The sequence below is a fragment of the Cynocephalus volans genome, chromosome 10 (assembly GCF_027409185.1).
Source record: "Cynocephalus volans isolate mCynVol1 chromosome 10, mCynVol1.pri, whole genome shotgun sequence".
Lineage (NCBI taxonomy): Eukaryota > Metazoa > Chordata > Mammalia > Dermoptera > Cynocephalidae > Cynocephalus > Cynocephalus volans.
In genome coordinates, this window is record NC_084469.1 from 2854028 (window position 1) to 2877459 (window position 23432).

General features: G+C 43.4%; 2 protein-coding genes and 1 pseudogene across 2 annotated transcripts; 2 read left to right on the forward strand and 1 right to left on the reverse strand.

Moving 5' to 3' along the window:
• Positions 1-417: 417 nt before the first annotated feature.
• On the forward strand, positions 418-4263 carry LOC134388206 (keratin, type I cuticular Ha1). Its single transcript, XM_063111070.1, has 7 exons — positions 418-768; positions 971-1053; positions 1390-1546; positions 2374-2535; positions 2629-2754; positions 2932-3152; positions 3826-4263. Exons 1-7 carry the CDS (start codon positions 421-423, stop codon positions 3998-4000), a joined length of 1272 nt encoding a protein of 423 aa, XP_062967140.1. The 5' UTR covers positions 418-420; the 3' UTR covers positions 4001-4263.
• A 2465-nt stretch (positions 4264-6728) lies between these two features.
• Positions 6729-6815, reverse strand: LOC134389828 (small nucleolar RNA SNORA70; annotated as a pseudogene).
• An 11740-nt stretch (positions 6816-18555) lies between these two features.
• LOC134386877 (keratin, type I cuticular Ha4) lies at positions 18556-22051 on the forward strand. The gene is made up of 7 exons (XM_063109010.1): positions 18556-18918; positions 19008-19090; positions 19598-19754; positions 20683-20844; positions 20938-21063; positions 21241-21461; positions 21967-22051. Exons 1-7 carry the CDS (start codon positions 18571-18573, stop codon positions 22049-22051), a joined length of 1182 nt encoding a protein of 393 aa, XP_062965080.1. The 5' UTR covers positions 18556-18570.
• The last annotated feature ends 1381 nt before the right edge of the window (positions 22052-23432 follow it).

Consider the following 23432-nt stretch of genomic DNA (forward strand, 5'->3'; position numbering starts at 1 on the left):
CTGGACATGAGTATGGTTATGGGCCTGCAGGACCACATACCACTAAAGAATGTCATTGGATGGACCAACACCCAATTAATGAGGGCAGAGAGTTGGGCTGGACCGTGTGGCCTCTTTGAAGGTCTACCACAGAACTCTGATTTCATGGGTGTACTGCCTAAGAGGAGTCCTGACTTAGCAAGAAACCCAAGTAAAGAATTTTATGGGACGAGGGACTCTTCTGAGGAAGGTAAATAACAGACTGAAGGAAAGGGCGTTTGAAAACCGGTAAAGAAGTAAAAAGAAAAATGACATTACATACTCTGTCCACACCCTCTGCAGAGGGGATATAAATGTCCCCAGAGGAAGGAGGCCCACAGCTCTGAGGATTGGAGAACTTGCCTCTGTCTTTGGCCGGGCATCTCACTCCCTCCCAGCACCATGCCGTACACCTGCTGCCTGCCCAACCTGAGCTGCCGCACCAGCTGCTGCTCCCGGCCCTGCGTGGCCCCCAGCTGCCACAGCTGCACCCTGCCCGGGGCCTGCAACATCCCCGCCAATGTGGGCAACTGTAACTGGCTCTGTGAGGGCTCCTTCAATGGCAACGAGAAGGAGACCATGCAGTTCCTGAACGACCGCCTGGCCAGCTACCTGGAGAAGGTGCGCCAGCTGGAGCGGGATAACGCGGAGCTGGAGAGCCGCATCCGGGAGCGGTGCCAGCCTCAGGAGCCCTTGTTGTGCCCCAGCTACCAGTCCTACTTCCGGACCATGGAGGAGCTCCAGCAGAAGGTGAGGGGCCTTGCTGTCATTTCTAAGCAAGGGGAGTTTTCTGTGATTCTCAATCTGCGGTAGAAAAGTGTTTCTTGCTTCTCTACTGTCATGATTCCTGCTTCCCCTTTTTACCTTCAAAATAGCTTTTTAAGCCATGTTAAAGAAGTTGGTGGTTTCCTATTTATTTTCTATCCTCACTAAGCAATCTCTCATTCCCTAGATCCTGTGCACCAAATCTGAGAATGCCAGGCTAGTGGTGCAGATTGACAATGCCAAGCTGGCCGCAGATGACTTCAGAACTAAGTGAGTTGTTTAGAATTAGCAATAGTGTCCATTCCTTTTGTTTAACCTTCAGTTAAAGAAAAGGGATTTTTATAGCTGTACTGAAAAACAGATCAATCTGTTGGATGTGAAGGATTCTGCAGAGGAGTGGGAGGAACTAAGTGATGGAATTACAAAAGTAGATAAGGACTCAAATCCATCTGTTTATTTTGCGATCAATATTGGGTCTTCAGAACTCTGTCTTCTTGGTCAACTTGTTGCAGAAAGTGGTAAGACAAGGAAAATAGGGTTATCAGAGATCATTCCTGCGAGTCTTGAGGATCTGACAGTTATTGTTCTGACCCTGTCCTTGTGCAGGTACGAGACAGAGCTGTCCCTGCGGCAGCTGGTGGAGTCGGACATCAACGGCCTGCGCAGGATCTTGGATGAGTTGACTCTGTGCAAGTCCGATCTGGAGGCCCAGGTGGAGTCCCTGAAGGAGGAGCTGCTCTGCCTCAAGAGCAACCATGAGCAGGTGAGTCCAGAAATGAGAGATGAGAAATAGAAATCTGAACCATTTGTCAGAATTGAGAAAGAAACCTGAATCAGCTCAGGCTGAGGCTGGCTTTCGTGACTTGGAGCAGCAGAATCAGGAGTACGAGGCTGAGGATGTCTTTATAAATTTCCTTTAAAAACAACAAAACATTATGATGAAAGATTTGAAAGAGATAAAATGTACCCACATTCCCAGACAGGATACATCTTTCACTCAAAACTGGTGCATCACTTGAGAGCACCTCCACCTGCTTGCAATTGGCCACTGCGTTGCAGACCGAGTCCCAGCACCACTGTGTGTGTGCTGTGCAAGGTCATTTTTCTCCTCCAAAGGTCCAAAATCAAGCCTGATGAATACGGGTCTCCACTCTTTCAGTCTTTGTGATGTGTGGTTAGGGACTCCTTCTTCTTTCTCCTGGAGAGACCATGATATGATTTTACTTCTTACTTGATAGTGAGAATTGTTTGATAAACAATCTGAAGTTGTACAGCCAATTTTTTTGCACGCTGAGGTCCTTGCGGCCGATCTGCGAACTCTGGAAGTTGCACATTAATGAGCTCATCATTCCGTGGCATTTAAGCAAATACTTGGGAATTCTTTTTGAGGCCAAGTAATGTGGCACAGCAGTGGTGAAGAAGGAGAAGTGCCACACGCAGCACAGACCAGTTTGCCTTGAGCTGCGACAGATGCTCCCCTCGAAGTTTCTTTTCAGAGGAAATAGACTAACAGGCACCAGCAAGCAATGTCATTTCTTAGAGTCCATTCTTCTTTGTGGATAGGAACTCATGTATTTTCTGCATCTACAGGAAGTCAACACCCTGCGCTGCCAGATTGGAGACCGCCTCAACGTGGAGGTGGACGCTGCCCCCACTGTGGACCTGAACCGGGTGCTGAATGAGACCAGGTGTCAGTATGAGGCCCTGGTGGACACCAACCGCAGAGAAGTGGAGGAATGGTTCACCACGCAGGTGGGCATCTACGTGCATGGCCACTCGGGACCCGACACCCCCAGGACCCTTGAGGCAGGGTCTGATCCTGTCTTCTCCCCTTGGGTATTTCAGACCGAGGAGCTGAACAAGCAGGTGGTGTCCAGCTCGGAGCAGCTGCAGTCCTGCCAGTCTGAGATCATCGAGCTGAGACGCACAGTGAACGCCCTGGAGATCGAGCTGCAGGCCCAGCACAACCTGGTGTGTATTGTGCAGACCTGCTGGGGAGCAATGTGATGTCGGGGAAGCAGAGGCCCTGGGATGCCCTTTGGGCCACACACTGTTCTCAGCTCTTGAAGCTTGTGGTTACTCTGGAACTCCATGGTGAAACCCTTTCAAGGAGCAGCTCTCTGACATTCTTTATCTTTCCCACCACAGAGGGACTCTCTGGAAAACACGCTGACGGAGAGCGAGGCCCGCTACAGCTCGCAGCTGTCCCAGCTGCAGTGCATGATCACCAACGTGGAGGAGCAGCTGGCCGAGATCCGCTGTGACCTGGAGCGGCAGAACCAGGAGTACCAGGTGCTGCTGGACGTCCGGGCCCGGCTGGAGTGTGAGATCAACACGTACCGGACCCTGCTGGAGAGCGAGGACTGCAAGTGAGTACACAGCTAGAGGTGTTGGATGAAGCCATACACATACAGGTATACCACTCAGTTGGATACTGTGCAAAGTTTGCAGATCTTGGAAAGGAAATTATGCCTTCACACCAGACAAGCTCAGACAGAACTCAGAAAACATGATATGGCCATTATTAAAAACATAAAATGGTTTGTTAGCAAGAATTGTTTGATGTATAAACTGAAATCGCAAAGCAAATTCTACGCATTCTACCACGATAAAATGTCTGGTCGCGTGATATGTGATCAATGACATGTTTTACTTTTTATAATATGGTATTGCGTAGAGGGTACATTTCCATACAGTACCTTATTTGGCCATACAATTACCACCAGGCAGGCTGCACCAGTATTCTCCCTTGTATAGGTGAAGAATCTGGGGCTTGGAGAAGGTGAGCCCAAGGTCACCAGCTACGAGTGGACAGATGTGGGAGTAGAAGTCAGAACTTTAGAGTTTCTGTCTAGTGCTTTTGGAAGTCTATGCCAGGGAGACCATTAGTGATTTGATAGTCAGCTTTGCAGCAGGGGGAGCCTGTGGCCTTCTTTGCTCTAAGCCAGGCCAAGTCCTGACAGGCATTGCCCTCTTGAGATCTCTCTGGCATATGGTTATGTCTCCCTTGACTCACCTTTCTGTGTCTTTCTTTGTCTCTAGGCTGCCCTGCAACCCCTGTGCCACGACCAACGCGTGCGGCAAGCCCATTGGGCCCTGCGTCTCCAACCCCTGCACTCCCTGTGCCCCTGTCCCCTGCACCCCCTGCGCCCCCGCCCCCTGCACGCCCTGTGCTCCACGCTCTCGCTGTGGGCCCTGCAACTCCTTTGTGCGCTAGAACCCAGGGGATGCCCGAGGAGCAAGGACACAGGGCCCAGGGCTCCAGAGCTTTGACCTGGCTGTGGTTCATTTGACAAAAACAGCCTGGAAACACAGTTGCATGGCTGCCGAGGCCCCAGTCAGGCAGCCAAGAAACTCACCTGAAGCTCCAGCCACACTAGCCTCTTCCAGACCATTCCTGCCCATCCTTTCCTTCATTGGGGTCTGTTCCTTCCTTTGCTTGCCCAGAGAACTCTCTGAAGTGCCAGTGGCCCTCCCTTGTGACCTCCTATTAAACGTGATTTCCCTGGCAAAGCAGATGCCTTTCTCATTGGAATTCATTTGTTTCAACTTGCTCATTACTAAGTACTCTGTAAAAAGTCACTTGAAAGACAGACCATATAATGGTCTGGCTCTTGGATCAAGAGCTGTTCCATGCCTGGCAGGCAGATGGCTGTCCTGGTGCCCTGGACCCATGGGTGGGGCAGGCAGGCTGGAGGGCAGGGCAGTGGCAGTGCTGCAGCCCCTACCTCCCCTTGACCATTTTTGGATTTTTCTCTTGACCTGGACATCTCCCATGGCTGCTTGTACCCAAATCTGAACTGAAGAGGCATGAGTTGGGGGCTGGAAAGAGCTCTGGAAAATTCATCTTTTTTCAATGGGAGTTTTGGTTCCAGTGCTGTATTATTTTGGGTTATTGACTATCCAGGCAGTCTCAGGAACTCCCAGGGAAGGGACCATCTGGCTTGCCCTGCCACACCCAGAACTTCCTCCTTTCCCATGAGTGGATGGGTCGTTATCAGCCTGGGCTTCCAGATGCTCTCTTCCCCTCCTGGCTCTGGGTCTTGGAGAACCCATCAACTCTTCACTTGATCCTTTGGCCTTTTCTGAATTTATTCCAATCAGCACCTGTGGAATACCTACTCTGTACAGTTGCTGGGTGCTGGACTGAGGTGAGACACATAAGAAAGACACAGTTCCTGACTGCAAGTAATTTACAATTTGTTAAAAGGGATAAAACTAACCCCCAAGTAGTGCTACCCTGAGGCACAGTCCCCTGGCACTGTGAATAGTGAGGCTGGTACTGGAAGCAAATCTCTGAGTACAGAAAGGGACAAGCACCAGGGCTGATGGCATCAGTGTTCATCAAGAAAGGGCATCTTTCTTTAACTTTAATGAAGATCCATAGAAGTGATAAGACTTCCTAAAACCTCAGAGGACCATTTTGATCTGAAGGGTTCAGAGACCACTCAGGCCTCTGACTTTTCCCATGAATGTACCCACCGCACCAGGTTTTCTGATTTCACTTTCGTGAAATGCAATCCTGTATACTGAAATAATCAAGTGAATTAAAATTATGGATATATTTTTGATAAAGTAACTATCCTTTCTACCATAGTTTCTCCCTTGATTTTTATTTTAAAATTCTTATTTTTAAACTCAAGTTCCAGGATGGATTCAGATTTGTGCAGTTTGTTACTTGGCTTGTGAGAAGGCTCTCACCTAGAATTTCTTCTTTGCTGTGATTTGATTTCCTTCAAATCCGAGGTCAAGCTCAGTCCATAGGCTCTCTCTAATTTTGCTTGTCCTTTATCCTACTTACATGAATTATTTTACAACAGTACAAAAGCAACACTAATAGCTCCTGTGGTAGGCAGAATGATTGCTTTTCCCCTAACCCCCACTAAAGATGTCCACGTTCTAATTCCTGGAATCTGGGAATATATCAGATCACACACGAAAGGAATTAAGGTTGCAGATGGAATTAAAGCTGCTAATCAGCTGTCTTCATGATAGAGAGATTCCTGGTTATCCAGTGGGCCCAAGGCAATAACAGTGTTCTCAAAAGCGGAAGGGGAATGCAGAAGAGGGTGAGAAGCAGATGGTAGTTTGGAAAAGTTCAGAGTGATGAGACGTGAGGATGTGCCCTGTCCTTGCCGGATTTGAAGATGAGAGAGGGGGCCATGAGCCAAGGAGTGCAGGTAGACTCTAGATGCTGGGAAAGGTGAGGAGAAGGATTTTCCCCTGGAGCCTCTGGAAAGGAACACAGCCCTTGATTTTTCTTTTTTTTCTTATTGTGGTGAAACATATGTAACATAAAATTCACCCATTTTAGCCATTTTTAGTGTGCAATTCAGAGGCATTGAGTACATTTACACTGTTGTGCAATGATCGCCACAATCCACCTCCAGAACTTCCATCACCCCAAACTGAAATTCTATGCTCATTAAACAATAAATCCCCATTCTTCCCTCCCCCAGCCCCTGGTAACCTCCATTCTACTTTGTCTCTATAAATTTGATGGTTCTAGGTACCTCACATATTTTTCTTTTGGATTGAAAGTAGGATTTAGTAGCAGGAGCAAGTAGGGAGGGGGCAGCACAGTGAAAGCCCTCACGAGTGCAGGGACCACCACTTGTCCAGGGGGCCATGGTTGGGGCTGTATTTCACCCCATAACCATCTGGATGAGCCACTTGTCTGCCACCACATCTTCAGATTCATCCACATTAAACTTGGTAAAGCCCCACTTCTTTGAGAAGTGGATCTTCTGGCAGCCAGGGAACTTGAACTTAGCCCTGCATAGGGCCTCGATCATATGCTCTCTGTTCCACAGCTTGGCGTAGATGGACATGATGATTTGGCCAATGAGAACCCTGGCCACTGTGCCCTGGGGCTTTCCAAAAGCCTGTCTGGATCCTAGACTGGGGACAGCACTAGGTCAGAGACATGAAAGTCCATTGGAAAGGGCTGTCTCTAAGGTCCCATACAAGCAACAGGCTGCATACACCACTGAGGCTGCTGTTTGCAGCCATTGCACACTGAGCCCCTGCAAAGCTAGGTACCTCATATAAGCAGAATCATACAATATATGTCCTTCTGTGCCTGGCTTATTCATTTCAAGATTAATCTATGTTGTAGCATATATCAGAGTTTTATTTCTGTTAAGGACCGAATAATAAACCATCGTATGTTCATCTCACATTTTGTTTGTTTATCCATCCATCAATTGATATCTAGGTTGTTTCCACCTTTTGGCTATTGTGAATTAAGCTGTTATAAACATTGGTGCACATATGTCAGTTCAAGTCCCTACTTTCGATTCTTTTGTGTATATATCTAGAAGTGGAATTGGTGGATCATATGGTAATTCTGTGTTCACCTTTTGGGGAACCATTGTACTGTTTTCCATAGTGACTGCACCATTTAACATTCCTACCAGAAATGCACGAGGGTTCCAGTTTCTGCACATCCTTGCCAATACTTGTTATTTTCTGTTTTCTTCTTCTTTTATTAATGATAGCCATCCTAATGGGTGTGAAGCAGTATCTCAGTGTGGTTTTGATTTGCATTTCCCTGATAATGAGTGATGTTGAGCATGTATTCATGTGCTTATTGGTCATTTGTGTATATTTTTTGGAGAAATGTCTTTTCAAGCACTTTGCCCATTTTTTTTTTTTTAAGTTTTATTTTGTCGATATACATTGTGGCTGGTTATTGCTCCCCATCACCAAAACCTCCCTCCCTTCTCCCTCCCCCCTCCCCCCCAACAATGTCCTTTCTGTTTGCTTGTTGTATCAACTTCAAGTAGTTGTGGTTGTTCACTTTGCCCATTTTTAATTGTTTTTTTTTTGTTGTTGTTGAGTTATATGAGTTTTTATAAATTCCGTATATTAATCCCTGTTACATGTATGATTTGCAAATATTTTCTCCCAGTCTGTGAGTTAACTTTTTCTCTTTTGACAGTGTCTTTTGATGCACAAAAACTTTAAATTTTGGTGACGTTTAGTCTCTTTTGTTGCCTGTACTTTTTGGTGTTGTGTCTGAGAAATCATTGCCAAGTCCAATGTCCTGACGCTTTCCTCTATGTTTTCTTCTAAAAGTTTTATAGTTTTAGTTCTTATGTTTAGATCTTTGATCCCTTTTGAGTTAATTTTTATGTATGGTATAGGGCAAAGGTCCAACTTTATTCTTTTGCTCATGGATATCTGGTTTGTCAGCACCATTTATTGAAAACACTATCCATTCCTCATTGAATGATATTGATGTCCTTGACAAAAATCATAAATGTGAGGGTTGATTTCTGGGCTCTGTGTTCTATTCCATTGGTCTGTCATTATGCCAGCATCACACTTTTTTGACTACTGCAGTTTTGTATCAAGTTGTGAAATCAGGAAATGCGAGTTCTCCAACTTTGTTGTTCTTTTTAAAGACTGTTTTGGCTATTTGGGGTTCCTTGAAATCCAATATAAACTTTAGGATGAGTTTTTCTATTTCTGCAAAACATGTCATTGTGATTTTGATAAGGATTGCATTGAGTCTATAGATTGCTTTGGCTAGTACTGTCACCTTAAAAAACAGCAAATCTTCCAATCCTGAACGTGGAATGTCTTTTCATTTATTCATGTCTCTAATTTCTGTCAGCAAGTATTCAGCATACAAGTCTTTTGCCTCCTTGACTAAATTTATTTCTAAATGTTTTATTCTTTTTGATGCTATCACAAATATAATTTAAAAATTCCTTTTAGAATTTTTCATTGCTAGTGTATAAAAATGCAACTTGATACATTAATTTTAACACAGCATAAAACCTTGATGTTAGACCCATTTTGGACTTCTGACCTACAGAACTTTAAGGTGATAAACTTGTGATGTTTTAAGCCACCAACTTTGTAGTAATTTGTGACAGTAATAACAGGAAATTAATACAGCTGTCATCTATTGACATATACTGTGGATTAGGCAAAATATTAGCAGCTTATCTTAATTGATTTTTATAACAATGCTGGAAATTAAACCCAGCATTTACAAATGAGGAAACAGAACTTTGGAAACTTGCTCAAAATCATAGTTGGTTATTAGCAGTTAAGGGATTTGAACCAGATTCTATCCATAGTTGCATGTAAGACACCACTATAAAGTATTGAGAAATATTTGAAAAAAGAATGAATACATCCATGTCAATGACATACTTCAAAGTTGTCTTCTATACACAGATTACAACTGATCTTCGGCAAGACTCTATAGGAATTGGCTTTATAGTCAATTATGAGTCACAATCATATGGAGATTAAAAAAATTTCTAACTTGATTGTCCACCTTGTTTACAAGGCTTCTCTTTGAATGACTTAAAAGAAGTAAAAGCCATCTTCAAAGGACAAAGGTTTGCTATCAGCAAACTGGATATTAAAAAGATAGGGTACAGATATTGCCAAAACAGAAAGCTCTGCACATGCTTTGAGTAGAGATAGAATCCTGGAATAAAGGAAAATCCTGGCTGAGGTAAAACTTATAGGATCTCTAAATCTGGCTATGTTGATTAAAAACAAAAGTCTCAATCTTTGTAGCTGCATCTTAACTTTGTAAATAACTGTGTTCTACATCCCCTTAAACACTTCCACGTGGCTTTTTAATTGTTTGCAGGGTGCTGTCATCATCATCAAATGCATAGCAGGACAGTGGGTCTCAACCTTGGCTGGGCTATGAAATCACTTAGGGAACTTAAAAAAATGTTGAGGACTGAGTTGACTCTCAGAGTCTGATTTAGGTCTGGGACTCAGCCTGGCCACTGAGAATTTTAGATGCTCTACAGATGACAAGCTCGTAATAAGCCAGGTTGAGATCTATTTACCAGAACCTGGATTCTAGTTCTGACTTACCCTCTTATCAGCTCTGTGTCCTTGGACAAGACACATGGCTTCTCAGAACTTTAGTTTCCCCAAAGGCAAAGTGGAGAAGCCTATCTCTTCTCTAGCTACTTCATGTATTTGCCAGGAGGAGCATGCAAAGTTATGTTTATGGAAACACTTTGTGAACCAGATATTCCTATTAGGATTATTAATAATTTTGGTTATTGCTGCCCAACACACAGCTAAGCTTTTAACAGTAGAAAACTATGATCATCTTTTTTTCTTTTTGATTCATGACCAACAGTGGAATTTATACACTGTCTTACTGTTTTTCATACCACTATTTCTATCTTCTTTAAACTGAGTTCTGCACCAGGAGTGTATGCTCTGTTCAGTATTATTTGATACTTTTTGGCCCCAGGCTCATCTTCTGTTGGGTGCTCCAGGTCCTTCTCAGTTGGCTGGGTTATGTGGCATGTCCAGTGCTCTTTGGTGACCTGTTTAATTGGCTTCTGGGCTGTCCTAGCTTGAACTCTTCATTGCGCACATCACTCGTGGACATTTGACTTTTCCCTAGGCTCACCTCTTGACTATTTTTACTGATTCTTTTTCTTTCTGTTTCCTTGAACATTTTATATTTCCTATAAGGTAGAGTTAAGGAACTATTGTTTTTCATCCTTATATCTGGGGTCAAAGCCATTACTTGAGCTGCTATCAGCATTGCAAGGAAGAACAGCAGGGCTGTCCAGGAATGCTCAGCATTTTCCTCTATAAAAGCCCATCCCATTACTTCCAGGATTCATGCCTCATGACAAGCTTGTGGGATTTGTCTCTTTTAACCCTCAATTTACTGAGGAGTAAAAATGTGCAGGAAGCCTAGGTGTGTCTCCTCGTCAGTGTGCTGAGAGCTGGCATTAGCACCTATAATCTCTCTTCTACATTTCCTCCAAGCTCTTGTGTTTTGTCACACCCTGGCCTAGGTCAGTGTGTATCATTTTTCTAACTCATGGTATGTGTGATGGACCAGGCAGACTTGAGTCTACTTACTTGTGTCATTTTTGAAAAGTTAAATTGCCCACCAGCATCTTAGATTCTTCATCTCTGATACACAGAGACAATAATGGAACCTGAGCACCCAGAGATTGGAGTGAGGATGGAATACTGTGCATAGCTATCTGACCATAAAGTGATGTATTGATATTTGTTTCCTTCCTACCTCACCATCTGGGCCCTTCATAGTTTTCTTCTTCATAAATTCAGGACTTTCTAACCTTAGAATTCTTTGATTCTAGGAAACAGAACTTACTTCTGAGGTGAAATTTTATGGGGTTAAAAGTTCAAGGTCAGGAGGGTAGGCTTTCTCCTGGGTTTTAAATCTCCTTACATCATGTGATTGTGCATTTTCATTTTCTTAGATGTTCAGAAAAAGAAATCTAATTTTTGATCTGGACATATCAACCAATTATGCAAAAAGGATGGCCATTTTCTTGTGGAGGAAAGTAAATGAGTGAAACTTGGTTTTAGCTCAGGAAGGTACCAAAGAGGCTAGCTGGATGTCTAAAGAGTTGGGCAGAGAGGCCTTTGGAGGTCTGATGGGGCATGGAGGGGCTGGGGAACAGGGACCCCCCACTAGGGATGAGAAGAAAAAACTATAAAAAAAGTGACGGGCAATGGGCAGCAATAAATTCAAGATTTCCTTACCCTCACAAAACCAGAGAAACTTCTGTGCCAAATATAAGCTTTTTTTGCACTGTGTTAGGTATTTAGGCTCAGGAGTCAGACAGCTGAGTTGTTCAAATTCTTGTTCCACCATTTATTGGCTATATCTTGGGCAAACTCTGAGCCTTTCCCAATTTGTTTCCTTATCTATAAAATGGGAATAATAGGCCAACCTTACAGGGTTGTTGGGAGGAGCAAATGAGAAATGTGCCAAAGTGCTTAGCACCTTGTTTGGTATTCATGAAATGGTAGCATCATCATCATCATCATCATCATCATCAACAACACTGACATCCTCATCACCACTGCTCGCATAGAACTGTAAGGCTGGGGGGTTCCCAGAGGGTAAGTAGAGCCCATTGCAATGCCAGTACCAGAAAGGAGGATTTGGTGGTAGTACAAGTCCAGGTGGAGTTGTCCTTTTCTGGGACCTCTCCAAATAAGATAACTAAACCCGCAAGATCAGGAACTTAGTAGTAGGGGACAATGGTCATCTGCTAACTTCCTATTTCAGCTAACAAATTAATGTTAAGATCTGCATTTTTGTTGATTAACTCATGGATAGAATTCTGTGCCCCTAGTTCTTACAAGGTAAGTGAGTGAGGTTTGATCACATCTGGGTTAGCAAGGGCAATGACCCCAGATTTCTGCTTAACAAAGTAGAATTTTCACAAAATAATTCTTCAGATCCACTTGGGCCAACAATAGAAAGAATAAAGTTTACAAAAATAATGATCGTCACCCTCTCCCCCAATTATGTTTACACACGTCACCTTACTTAATTTTCACAAAAAAACTATGAGACAGGGAGCATTATTATTACTTCAGTCTAAGAGATGAGTAAAATAAGATTCAAAAAAAAGGAAACTGACTTCTCTGAGTTCATATTGCAGGTAAGAATGTGAAGCCAAGTTATTTAACTTTAAATGTGTGTTTTTTGGGGAGTGATGTCACCAGTAGAATAGAAAGCCTTGGATCCTCCTTGCCCCTATGGACACACCAACCCAATGACAATACACAGATCAATTCCCTTTGTGAGAAATCCAGTAACTAGTTGAGAGGCTCTTACACACTGGGTGAATGAAAAACCAGCCAAATTGAAACTGGTAGAAAAATTCTAGACACCCTCTCATAATAATCCCTACCCCCAATGCCATATGATTGGGAGGAAACCCCTACTCCCAGCTTCTCTGTGGGGAGGAAAGAAAAGGACTGAACCATGTATTTAATATTCAGATTTTCCTAGAGGCTGCCAAGGCACTAGCTTCTGTCTTGCCTGTCTTGGAGTACTGATGATAGCAGCATACTCTAGAGACCTAGGAGCCACTGAGAATGAGGATGACATATGTACTATCACATTAACATTCACCACAGCCTCCTTCCTCTGGCCCAGTGAAGAGTGATCTGGCAGATAACCCCAGATCTCATGTTCTTTCTGGGAAGAGAAACAGTTAGCCCACATGTCCAACGTTCTGACTTTTCCAGGAGCTGCTTGAAGAATGGGCTTCCCTCTCACCTATGTCAGAGTGCTGACAGTACCTGGCATACTCCAGATACCTGGAGGTTGTAAAGAGCAAAGATAGTGGTTTGGACTAAGAAAGGTTTGGGAGTCCCCAAGACTCTCAGGCTGAGCTGACTGGTGAGAGTCTTCTGTACAAGGCCAATTCATGATGACTGGGAGAGGTGGCTGTTTTTCTAATGCACAAATACCAGCACAAAGAGTTAAGGAAAGTGAAGAAACAGAGAAATATGTCCCAAACAAAGGTATAAGATAAATCTTTAGAAACTGACTGCAATGAAATGGAGATGGTTTACCTGAAAGAGAATTCAAAATAACCACTATAAAGATGCTCTTTGAGGTCAGGTGAACAGTATGTGAACAAAATGAGGATTTTAACAAAGAAATAGAAAAGGTAAAAAAGTACCATACAGCAATCATGTTGCTCAAGAGTATAAATGAGCTGAAAAATTCACTGGGAAGTTCAACAGCACACTAAACCAAGCAGAAGCAAGGGTCAGCAAACTCAAAGACATTGGAAGTCATCCAGCTAGAAGAGCAAAAGGGAAAAAGAATGAAAATGAGTAAAGAGAGCTTAAGGGATTTATGGGAAGCCACAAAGCAGACCAATATACACATTATGGGAGATCCAGAAGGAGAAGAGAGATAAAGGAAAAAAAAAAAAAATTAAAGAAATAATGGCTGAAAACTCCTCAAATCTGAGGAAGGAAATGGACATCCAGGTCTGGAAGCCCAATGGACTCCCAAATAAGATGAACCCAAAGAAACCAGTACTGATACACATTATAATTAGATTGTCAAAAGACAAACAGAATTTTGAAAGCAGCAAGAGAAAAGTGACTTATCATGTACAAGGAACCCCCCATTAGACAATCAGCAGATTTTTTAGCAGAAACCTTGCAGGATAAAAGGAAATGAAATGATATAGTCAAAGTGCTGAAAAAAACAATGACACCCTGCTAACCAAGAATAGTATACCAAGCAAAACTAACTGTCAGAAATGAGAGACAGAGACTTGCCCAGACAATCAAAAGCTGTGGTAGTTTATCACCACTAGATCTGCCTTACAAGAAATGCTAAAGGGAGTTCTTTAAGTTGAAACAAAAGGATGCAAAACAGCAATATAAAATCATATGAAAATATAAAACTTGCCCATAAAGGTAGATATATTGACAAATATAGAATACTGTAATACTATAATGGTGGTAGGTAAATCATTTTTAATTCTAGTATTAAAGTTTAAAGACTAAAGTATTAAAAATAACTATAACTATAAAAATACATTAATGTATACACAATATAAAATAACATAAATTGTGACACGGATGACATTAAGTATGTGTGTGGGAGAAGTAGAATCATAGTTTTTGCATGCAAGTGAAGTTAAGTTGTTGTCAGCTTAAGATAGACTGTTATAACTATAAGTAGTGTTATGTAAGCCTCATGATAAACACATAGAAAATATCTATAGAAGATACACAAAAGAAAAAGAGATTCAAAGCATATAAATACAAAAAATAAAATCAATGAAACACAAAGGAAGAAAGCAAGAGAGGAGAAATGGGATAAAAGAAATACTATAGATAAAACAATTAACAAAACAACAATAGTAAGTCCTTCTCTATTATATTAGTCTGTTTCTGTTACTTGTAATAGAACACCTGAAACTGGGTAATGTATAAAGAAAATAAAATTTATTTTTTTGTATATTACATAATAGCATAATAATTTTGGAGGCTGAGAAGTCCAAAGTCCAGGGAACACATCTGATGGGTGAGTTCTTCTGGGTGGGAAATCCCTACAGGGTCCTGTGGTGACTGGGGTACCACATGGTGAGAAAATGACAAGAGTGAGAGAGCTAACATTCTCACTTGCTTTCCTTACAAAGCCACCAGTTCACATCCATGATAAATTAGTACTCTATGAAAGGATTAGTTCATTCATGAGGACACAGTCCTCACAATCACCCCTCAAAGGCTTCATCTTTCAAATACCACAGTCAGATTTCCCACCCAATTAACACTGTTACAATAGGAATCAAGTTCCCAATGCATGAACTTTTGGAGGGTGCATTTGACTCCTAGCACCTATCAATAGTTACTTTAAATATAAATGAATAAAACTCCCCAGTCAAAAGATACAGAGTAGTTGAACGAATAAAACCAAGATCCATCTACATGCTGTCTACAAGAGACTGACTTTAGATTTAAAGACCCACATAAGCTGAAAGTGAAGGGATAGAAAAATATATTGAATGCAAATGGTAACCAAAAGACAGCAGGATGGTTACGTTTATAAATAGACTTTAAGTCAAAAACTGCCACAAGAGACAAAAAAGAATGTTATATAATGATGAAAAGATTCACCAGGAAGATATAACAGTTATAAATATATATGCACCCCCAAATTATTTCTCCTATCTAGTTGTAGTTTTGTACCCACTGTCCAACTGCACTTTTCTCTTGGTCCTGGGGGTCTCAGGAGGCAGGACTACACGTAGCCTCTGCCAGGAGTCCCACAGGGAGGAGGGCTGCATGCAGCCCTGACAAGAGAGTGTAGCAAGGTGAGTTGCTTAGGGCACACCCTGAGCTAGGGGGCTGCCGCCTAGAGAGGTGGGCAACCAGAAACCAGACACAAAGTTCTGGGGCTTAGTGCATGCACCAAGCAACTTTATTGTCTACAAGCATGTATTATATATGTTTTAGCCAGCTGCAAGCCCCTCCCGTACCTCCCCATCTCCTAGGTAACTCAATAGGAAGTCTGTGGTTTGCATTAAGCCTTGTGAATTCTTGCTGACCCAATCTATTTGCATTTCTGCTGACACGGTCTAAATCCTGGAGAGCAAGAGTCCCTCCATCTTTAACATGTGTTCTCCTTCATTTTCCTCCAGCCAACTACTCCCTGGTTTTCCTCTTCGTCATCCCCAGGCTCTGGTAACCACTGTTCTATTCTCTACTTTTATAATATCAACTTTTTTTTTTTTTCAATTCCACATATGAGTGAGCTCATATGGTATTTGTCTTTCTGTGCTTGGCTTACTTCACTTAACATAATGCCCTCCAAGTCTATCCATATTGCCACAAATGCCAGGATTTCACTCCTTTTTGTGGCCGAACAGTATTCCCTTGTGCATATTCTATTGCACAGTAGGATGTCTATAGTTAACAGTTAAGTTTTGTATATTACGTAATAGCAAGAGGAGAGGCTTTTGAATGTTTTTGCCACAAGAATGATAAATGCATGAGGTGGTTGATACTTTAACCACACTGACCTGAATATTATATAACACACATGTACCAAAACATCAGACTGTACACCATAAAAATGTACAATTACAATGTGTCAATTAAAATAAAAAAAAAATGCACCGAACATCAGAGAACCTAAAATATGAAGCAAACATTGACATAACTAAAGGGAGAAAGAGACAACAAAACAATAATAGTAGAATAATTCATACCCCACTTTGAATATTAAATAGAATACTCAGGTACAAAATCAATAAGGAAACAACACACTTGACTAGCACTATAGAACAAATGGCCCTAAAAGACACATATACAGAACATTTCACCCAACAGCAGCAGAATACATGTTCTCCTCAAGTGCACATGGAACAGTCTCCAGGATAGATTAGATATTAAGTTATAAAACAAGTCTTAACAAAGTACAAAGATTGAAATCATACCAAGTATATGTTTTTTACCACAATGGAATAAAATTAGAAACTGATATCAGAAAGAAAGCTGAAAAATTCACAAATATGTGGAAATTAAACACATTCTTGAATAGGCTAAAGAAGAAATCAAAAGGGAAATTAGAAAATATCTTGAGACAAATGAGGACAAAAACACAATATACCAAAACTTATGGGATGCAGCAAGAGCGGTACTAAGAGGAAAGTTTATAGCGATAAATACCTATATTAAAAAAGAAGAATGATCTCAAATGCACAACCTAACTGTATACCCCAAGGATCAAGAAAAAGAACAAACTAAGCCCCAAGTTAGCAGAGGGAAGGAAATAATAAAGATTAGAAGAGAAATAAACAAAAATAGAGAATAGAAAAACAATGGGAAAAAAATCAATGAAACTAAGAGTTGTTTTTTGTTTTGAAAAGATAATATTCACAAACCTTTAGCTAGACCAACTAAGAAAACAAGAAGGAAGACTCAAATAAAATCAAACGTGTGTTTTTCTGTTCCTCTCATGCTGTCTTTGAAATCCAGACACATTCTTCTTTAAATGACTGATAACATGTTCCACAAATACTTTTCGGGGACTTCTTTCTGAAACGTGACTTCATTTTTATGGAGAACAAAGGACAGATAGAGTGACATAGGTCAGGTGGGGAAGCCTACTCTGTTAATATTCATTGTTGGGCAATAAGAAGACTCCCTAGGGAATGGAAAAGTCAGAAGGTTACTGGATCCTGGAAGTGACAGAGAGGAGTACAATGACCAGAGACAGTGTCCCCCTCTCAGGGACAACAGAGAAAAGCTATGCTCTCATGTACGCTGCAACTTGTCCTGATAGGATCTCGGGTTGGTGTAGTCATTCCTTTAGGGGTGCTAATCCTCTCAGAAAGAGGAGTAAGTCTAAGGATAAGGTGAGAGAAATTTCTAGAGACTTTGAGATGAAATCCCCACGGATACGAAGATAGATCTGAGCACCTCATTGTGATTTACCTTTCTGGGGTGAGTCTGGGGTATCCTGCTTCATATTTATACTTCGACACGATCACCCAAGATCTCACTCTTCTGGACTATGCTCAGCACATTTTTCCTTTTAGATATTTCTTCTCTTTCTCATCTTTAGAGAGACTGTTGCTTCCGTGTGGGTTGGCAAACTTTTTCTGTAAAGGACCAGATGGTAAATATTTTAGGCTTTGCTGGCCTTGTGATCTCAGTTGCAACTACTCACCTCCGCTGCATTAGCACAAAAGCAGCCATAGACAATAACTAAAGCAATAGGCATGGCTGTGTTCTTTTAAAACTTTCTTTTCCCAAAAATGCAGCAGGCAGAACGTGGCTTGTGGACCATAGTTTCTCAATCTCTTTACTGCCCTTTCCATCCATCCATTCAGTTTCCATTTAACTCCCTCATTTCCCAAACATGAACACACTATTGTTTGCAATCTCTCCACATTATTGGCAAATTCTCTAAGCCCCAACCAATGGAAAGGCTCAGGATCCTCATAGTTGATACAGGGCAAGTTTCTACCCTAAGGACTAGTTGAAGTGAACACTCAGCAAACACGGGATGACCTGGGAGGAGGTGGTCACCTGGAAGAGTGTGCGCCCAAAGCTCTTTCCACAGAGCACCTCATGGGTGAGGAGTCCCTGACTCTCAAATAGCTCCGCCCCCTGCCTGTCATCCCCTGTGAGTAATGGGGAGATCCTTTGGGGTTGTCATGATTCTGCCTCCTTTGAAGCCATCTGATGAACTCTGATTTCACCAACCACTAGCACCCAGGAAGAACCTCGTGTGACACAAGCTGAATGGAACAATTTTATGGGATGAGGGGAGACTCTTTGGAAGCATCTAACTAGCGTACTTTGGAGAAAAATTAGCTGAAACATTAGGAAAGGGAACTAGGCTGAATGCCAAGTCCCCACCCACAATTAAGGGTATAAAAGGACCATGGAGGAAGGAGACACTCAAACTTCACACACATCCACTTTCAGCAGCTTACCTGCTCTTCCATCACCTCTCCCAACACCATGCCCTACGACTGCTGCCTGCCCAACCTGAGCTGCCGCACCAGCTGCTGCTCCCGGCCCTGCGTGGCCCCCAGCTGCCACAGCTGCACCCTGCCCGGGGCCTGCAACATCCCCGCCAATGTGGACAACTGCAACTGGCTCTGTGAGGGCTCCTTCAATGGCAGCGAGAAGGAGACCATGCAGTTCCTGAATGACCGCCTGGCCAGCTACCTGGAGAAGGTGCGCCAGCTGGAGCGGGATAACGGAGAGCTGGAGAGCCGCATCCGGGAGTATTGCCAGCCGCAGGAGCCCTTGTTGTGCCCCAGCTACCAGTCCTACTTCCGGACCATGGAGGAGCTCCAGCAGAAGGTGAGGGGACCCAGCAGAGCTGGCTCTCTTTAAACAGTAAGACATTCTCAAGTTCAAGTGGATCTCACAGTAGAACATTTTGTTTTCAGATTCTGTGTGCCAAGTCTGAGAACTCCAGACTGGTGGTGCAGATCGACAATGCCAAGCTGGCCTCTGATGACTTCAGAACCAAGTATGTTGAGCCTTTTGGGCCCGATGACCTCCAAGGCCCCTGTGGCTCTTTCCTGGCCCTGGGGGCCTAATGTTGCCTGGAAGGGAAGAGAAAGCCATTTCTCCCTTTTTATTTCTACTTTTAAGGCTGGTTATGTAAAATCAGTATCAAAGCAGGATCCAGACTCATGTGTTGCCTGCTCTTCTGTCTATATTAGTCTTTCTGGAAGGGTTTCTTAAACCCCCAAATTCAGAGATTGAAATTAATCGTTCTTTGGGAATGGATTGATTCCAACAAAATTAAGAGCAGAGTGAGAGACATTTCATGAGTTCCCGTGCGTGCCTTGTGGTGTTGGGTGAGTCAGGGGACCTCTCTAGCCTGTTCACGCATAGCTGGAGGGAAACATATGGAAGAGACCAGAAAACTGTAAGTTCAAAAAGATCCAGGCAATCCTATCCAAGCCATATATAGGAGAGGAAGGAGGACTTCTTTCCTGGCTCATCTTTCCACTCTGATCTGTGTGTGCAGGTATGAGACCGAGATGTCCCTGCGGCAGCTGGTAGAGTCAGATATCAACAGTCTGCGCAGGATCCTGGACGAGCTGACCCTGTGCAAGTCGGACCTGGAGGCCCAGGTGGAGTCCCTGAGGGAGGAGCTGCTGTCCCTCAAGCAGACCCATGAGGAGGTAAGAAGAAAATAGAAAACAAAACAAAACAAAACAAAACAAAACAAAACAAAACAAAACAAAACAAAACAAAACAAAACAAAACAAAACAGACTTCAGAGCTAAGCTTTTAGCATTAGGAACCAGAAAGCAATTACTGTCAGGCTCCTTGGCCTGAGACTCTTTCTGAAGAACTTGAAGTTAGCTCAGAGAATGACGATGCTATTTCCATACTGAAGAGTGAAGGGGGCTGCTAATCTCAAGCAGCTGGGAGAGGGTTGGGCAGGTGTTGGAAGTGCTAAGGAAGGACATCCATTCCTGCTCTCTGCTGGTCAGTGTTACCTCCTGAGTTTGGTGGTGCAAGTGGAGGAAAAAAGAGGAATAAGACATGGTCCCTCTCTCCAAGATGCTCACAGTTCGCTGTGGAGAGACGGCTATGTCAACAGTGATATAATATAAGGCAGAGTGAAATAAGCACCATACGAGCTGCAGGAACAGCATGCTCTGAGAATAACACGGTCTGCCTGAGAGGAGACAGGGAACTTTTCTCAGGTGCAAGGAGGAGCATTGCAGTACTTGGGTGTTCCAATCAGGGAAGAGGCTGAGCGAAGACACAGAAATGGTAGAAAAGGGTATATTTGAGAATGGCTGGGAGTGGAGTACCTACAGGGATAGGATGGGATATGATGGTCTTGCACATGCTAAGGAACATGAACTTAGTCTATAGGAAATACAAGGTTGTTTCAGGTTTTTTTTTTTTTTTTTTGGGAAAAGAACTGATGTTATCCCTGTTTGAGTTTATTTCTACATAATATATGTGTCACTCCTTGGGAACGGTCAGAATATTCCTTTTAGGGAACTTTTTTTTTTTTTTTTTTGGCAAGATTGTCCTCACTTTTCTACCACAGGGAAATATTCTGTGGGTTCATTCCTTCCCTCTTCCCATCAGGAAGTCAACACCCTGCGCTGCCAGATTGGAGACCGCCTCAACGTGGAGGTGGACGCTGCCCCCACCGTGGACCTGAACCGGGTGCTGAATGAGACCAGGTGTCAGTATGAGGCCCTGGTGGACACCAACCGCAGAGAAGTGGAGGAATGGTTCACCACGCAGGTGGGCATCTAAGTGCATGGCCACTCAGGACCCGACACCCCCAGGGCCCTTGAGGCAGGGTCTGATCCTGTCTTCTCCCCTTGGGTATTTCAGACCGAGGAGCTGAACAAGCAGGTGGTGTCCAGCTCAGAGCAGCTGCAGTCCTGCCAGGCCGAGATCATTGAGCTGAGACGCACAGTGAACGCCCTGGAGATCGAGCTGCAGGCCCAGCACAACCTGGTGTGTATTGTGCAGACCTGCTGGGGAGCAATGTGATGTCGGGGAAGCAGAGGCCCTGGGATGCCCTTTGGGCCACACGCTGTCCTCAGCTCTTGAAGCTTGTGGTTACTCTGGAACCCCATGGTAAACCCCTTTCAAGGAGCAGCTCTCTGACATTCTTTATCTTTCCCACCACAGAGGGACTCTCTGGAAAACACGCTGACGGAGAGCGAGGCCCGCTATAGCTCACAGCTGTCCCAGCTGCAGTGCATGATCACCAATGTGGAGGAGCAGCTGGCCGAGATCCGCTGTGACCTGGAGCGGCAGAACCAGGAGTACCAGGTGCTGCTGGACGTCCGGGCCCGGCTGGAGTGTGAGATCAACACGTACCGGACCCTGCTGGAGAGCGAGGACTGCAAGTGAGTATGGAGCAAAGGATTTCTGGGAAAAATGTGTGTGGTGGGACTATAGGACAATGTGGACACACACGGTGGCCATATTTTCAACTCACCAAACAACAATCATTAATTGTGTGACTACTATGTGCCTAGCAATCTGTGATAATAAAGCAAATGTGGAGGAACAAAGGTGACAGGAACAGTACCTGCCTCAGGGGGCTAACAATGTGGGTGGCAGTAGGGAGATTGCCAGTCACAGCAGTAACTGTTGGGTAAGGCCGACTGTGTTCAGGTTCATGAGAATTCAAGAGCGTGAGATAAAATTTTTCAAAAGGACAATATTTCACCTCTGCACATGGCATTCTGGGAGAGGGAGAAGGATTTGTTAACAATTAAAATTTGATCCCAATTAAATCCAACCACTGAGAATTCATAGGCTGTCTTATCAAGCACAAGGCACCACGTGTGCCCTAGGGCTCTCTCTACTCCCCTCCCTAATCCTTTCTAAACCTCTGTGTCCCTGCAGGCTCCCCTGCAATCCATGTGCCACCACCAACGCTAGTGGCAATTCCTGTGGAACTTGTGGCAGCTGTCAGAAGTGTTGCAATTGAAGAACTTAAATCCTCTTTGAAGATGCAATAAAGCCATTTAGATCAAGCATAGGAAAGATCCTGCTTTTGCCAGAGCTCAGTTGCCTTAAGAAATCTGTCATCTCAACTAGTATTTCTAGACACTGAAATGGTTTCCAGACCCATCAAGCAAAGCCACACATCATTGACTTCTAATGTCTGGGAAGCTCCTTTGTGTTCAGGGCTGAGCCTCTTTGTTTCTGAAGATGCTCAGCTCCCTGTAATCTGAGCTCCAGTTATTACTGTAGGGTGTTTCCTGTTCATATTGCATTTCCTGCTTTCCTTCCTTCTTTGGTATTCTCTGGAATGCAAGGAAGCTACTTCATTTACTTCCCAATAAACTTTATTTCTCTGGCATAGTAAATGTGTTTCTTTTTCATATTCATGCATTGTAAGTCATGGCTGTTTCATAAAAATACCCCTTCCTTAGGAGGATAAAATGGATTAAATGACCCCAGCCATTATGCACTACTGGAAACACTGATGGAGAGAGAGGGAGAATATTCTTCTGGGAGGCTCCCACCAGGGGTAGGTTGTGCAGAAAATGTAGGCTTCAACACCCACCCCTGTGTTGCCTTGGCTGCAGGGACCTTGGCAATTCCAAGAATCTTCTCTAAACCTCACTGCTAGCTCCCATTGTCACCCTCACAAGACTGGAATTTTCCGTGTCCCTTTCTGCTAACTGCCTGAAGAACAGCTTCTATGGAAACTGCTCAGACAGCAGCGACACTCTCCTCTTGACCTCTCTATTGCACCTGCTCTGTCAATGTGGCCACCTGCTCCTCCCTCGAAATGCACCTTCATTGGTTCCATAACCCTGCACACTCTGGGTTCTCTTGTAATATCTCTGATTACCGGTTCACTGCTTTCTGATTAGCTGTCTTCTCTTTTTTGTCCCAAGTGAAGGAGACACCTAGATCCTCAGCTGTTTGTTTTTCTTTCTGGAGAACTAGCACCTCTATGCTGATGACTCTCAAATCTTGCTGTCATCTCAGTTCAAGTTCCAGGTTTTTGGTTGCCCATAGGACAGTCTCCTTTGATATCAGGCCATTACATCATGTTTAATTGGACTAAAATGATCTTGGCCAAACTGGTTCATCTTGTTACCCACTTGTTATATCTAACACGTTGTCCTCTAAAAAGACTCTTTAAATGCAGATAACCCTCTCTCCTAACCTTTCCCCTCAAGTTTATTCTTTCCTCTAGATTTTTGCTTATAGCTATAATTGTCTTTATAGTAAACCATAATCCGTAATCTCTTTATCCTTTCATTTTCTGTAATTCCAAGAAAGGCCAGTGTTCACTCAATATCCCCCAACAAATGTTAATTCTACTGCATCCCCACTTGCCTCATATCTGAATT

Coding starts and splice junctions, on each gene's coding strand:
- LOC134388206 (XM_063111070.1), top strand. CDS start 421: ATGCCGTACACCTGCTGCCTGCCCAACCTGAGCTGCCGCACCAGCTGC. Junction 1,054..1,389: donor GCAGATGACTTCAGAACTAA/GTGAGTTGTTTA, acceptor GTCCTTGTGCAG/GTACGAGACAGAGCTGTCCC. Junction 1,547..2,373: donor TCAAGAGCAACCATGAGCAG/GTGAGTCCAGAA, acceptor CTGCATCTACAG/GAAGTCAACACCCTGCGCTG.
- LOC134386877 (XM_063109010.1), top strand. CDS start 18,571: ATGCCCTACGACTGCTGCCTGCCCAACCTGAGCTGCCGCACCAGCTGC. Junction 21,064..21,240: donor TGCAGGCCCAGCACAACCTG/GTGTGTATTGTG, acceptor TTCCCACCACAG/AGGGACTCTCTGGAAAACAC. Junction 21,462..21,966: donor CTGGAGAGCGAGGACTGCAA/GTGAGTATGGAG, acceptor GTGTCCCTGCAG/GCTCCCCTGCAATCCATGTG.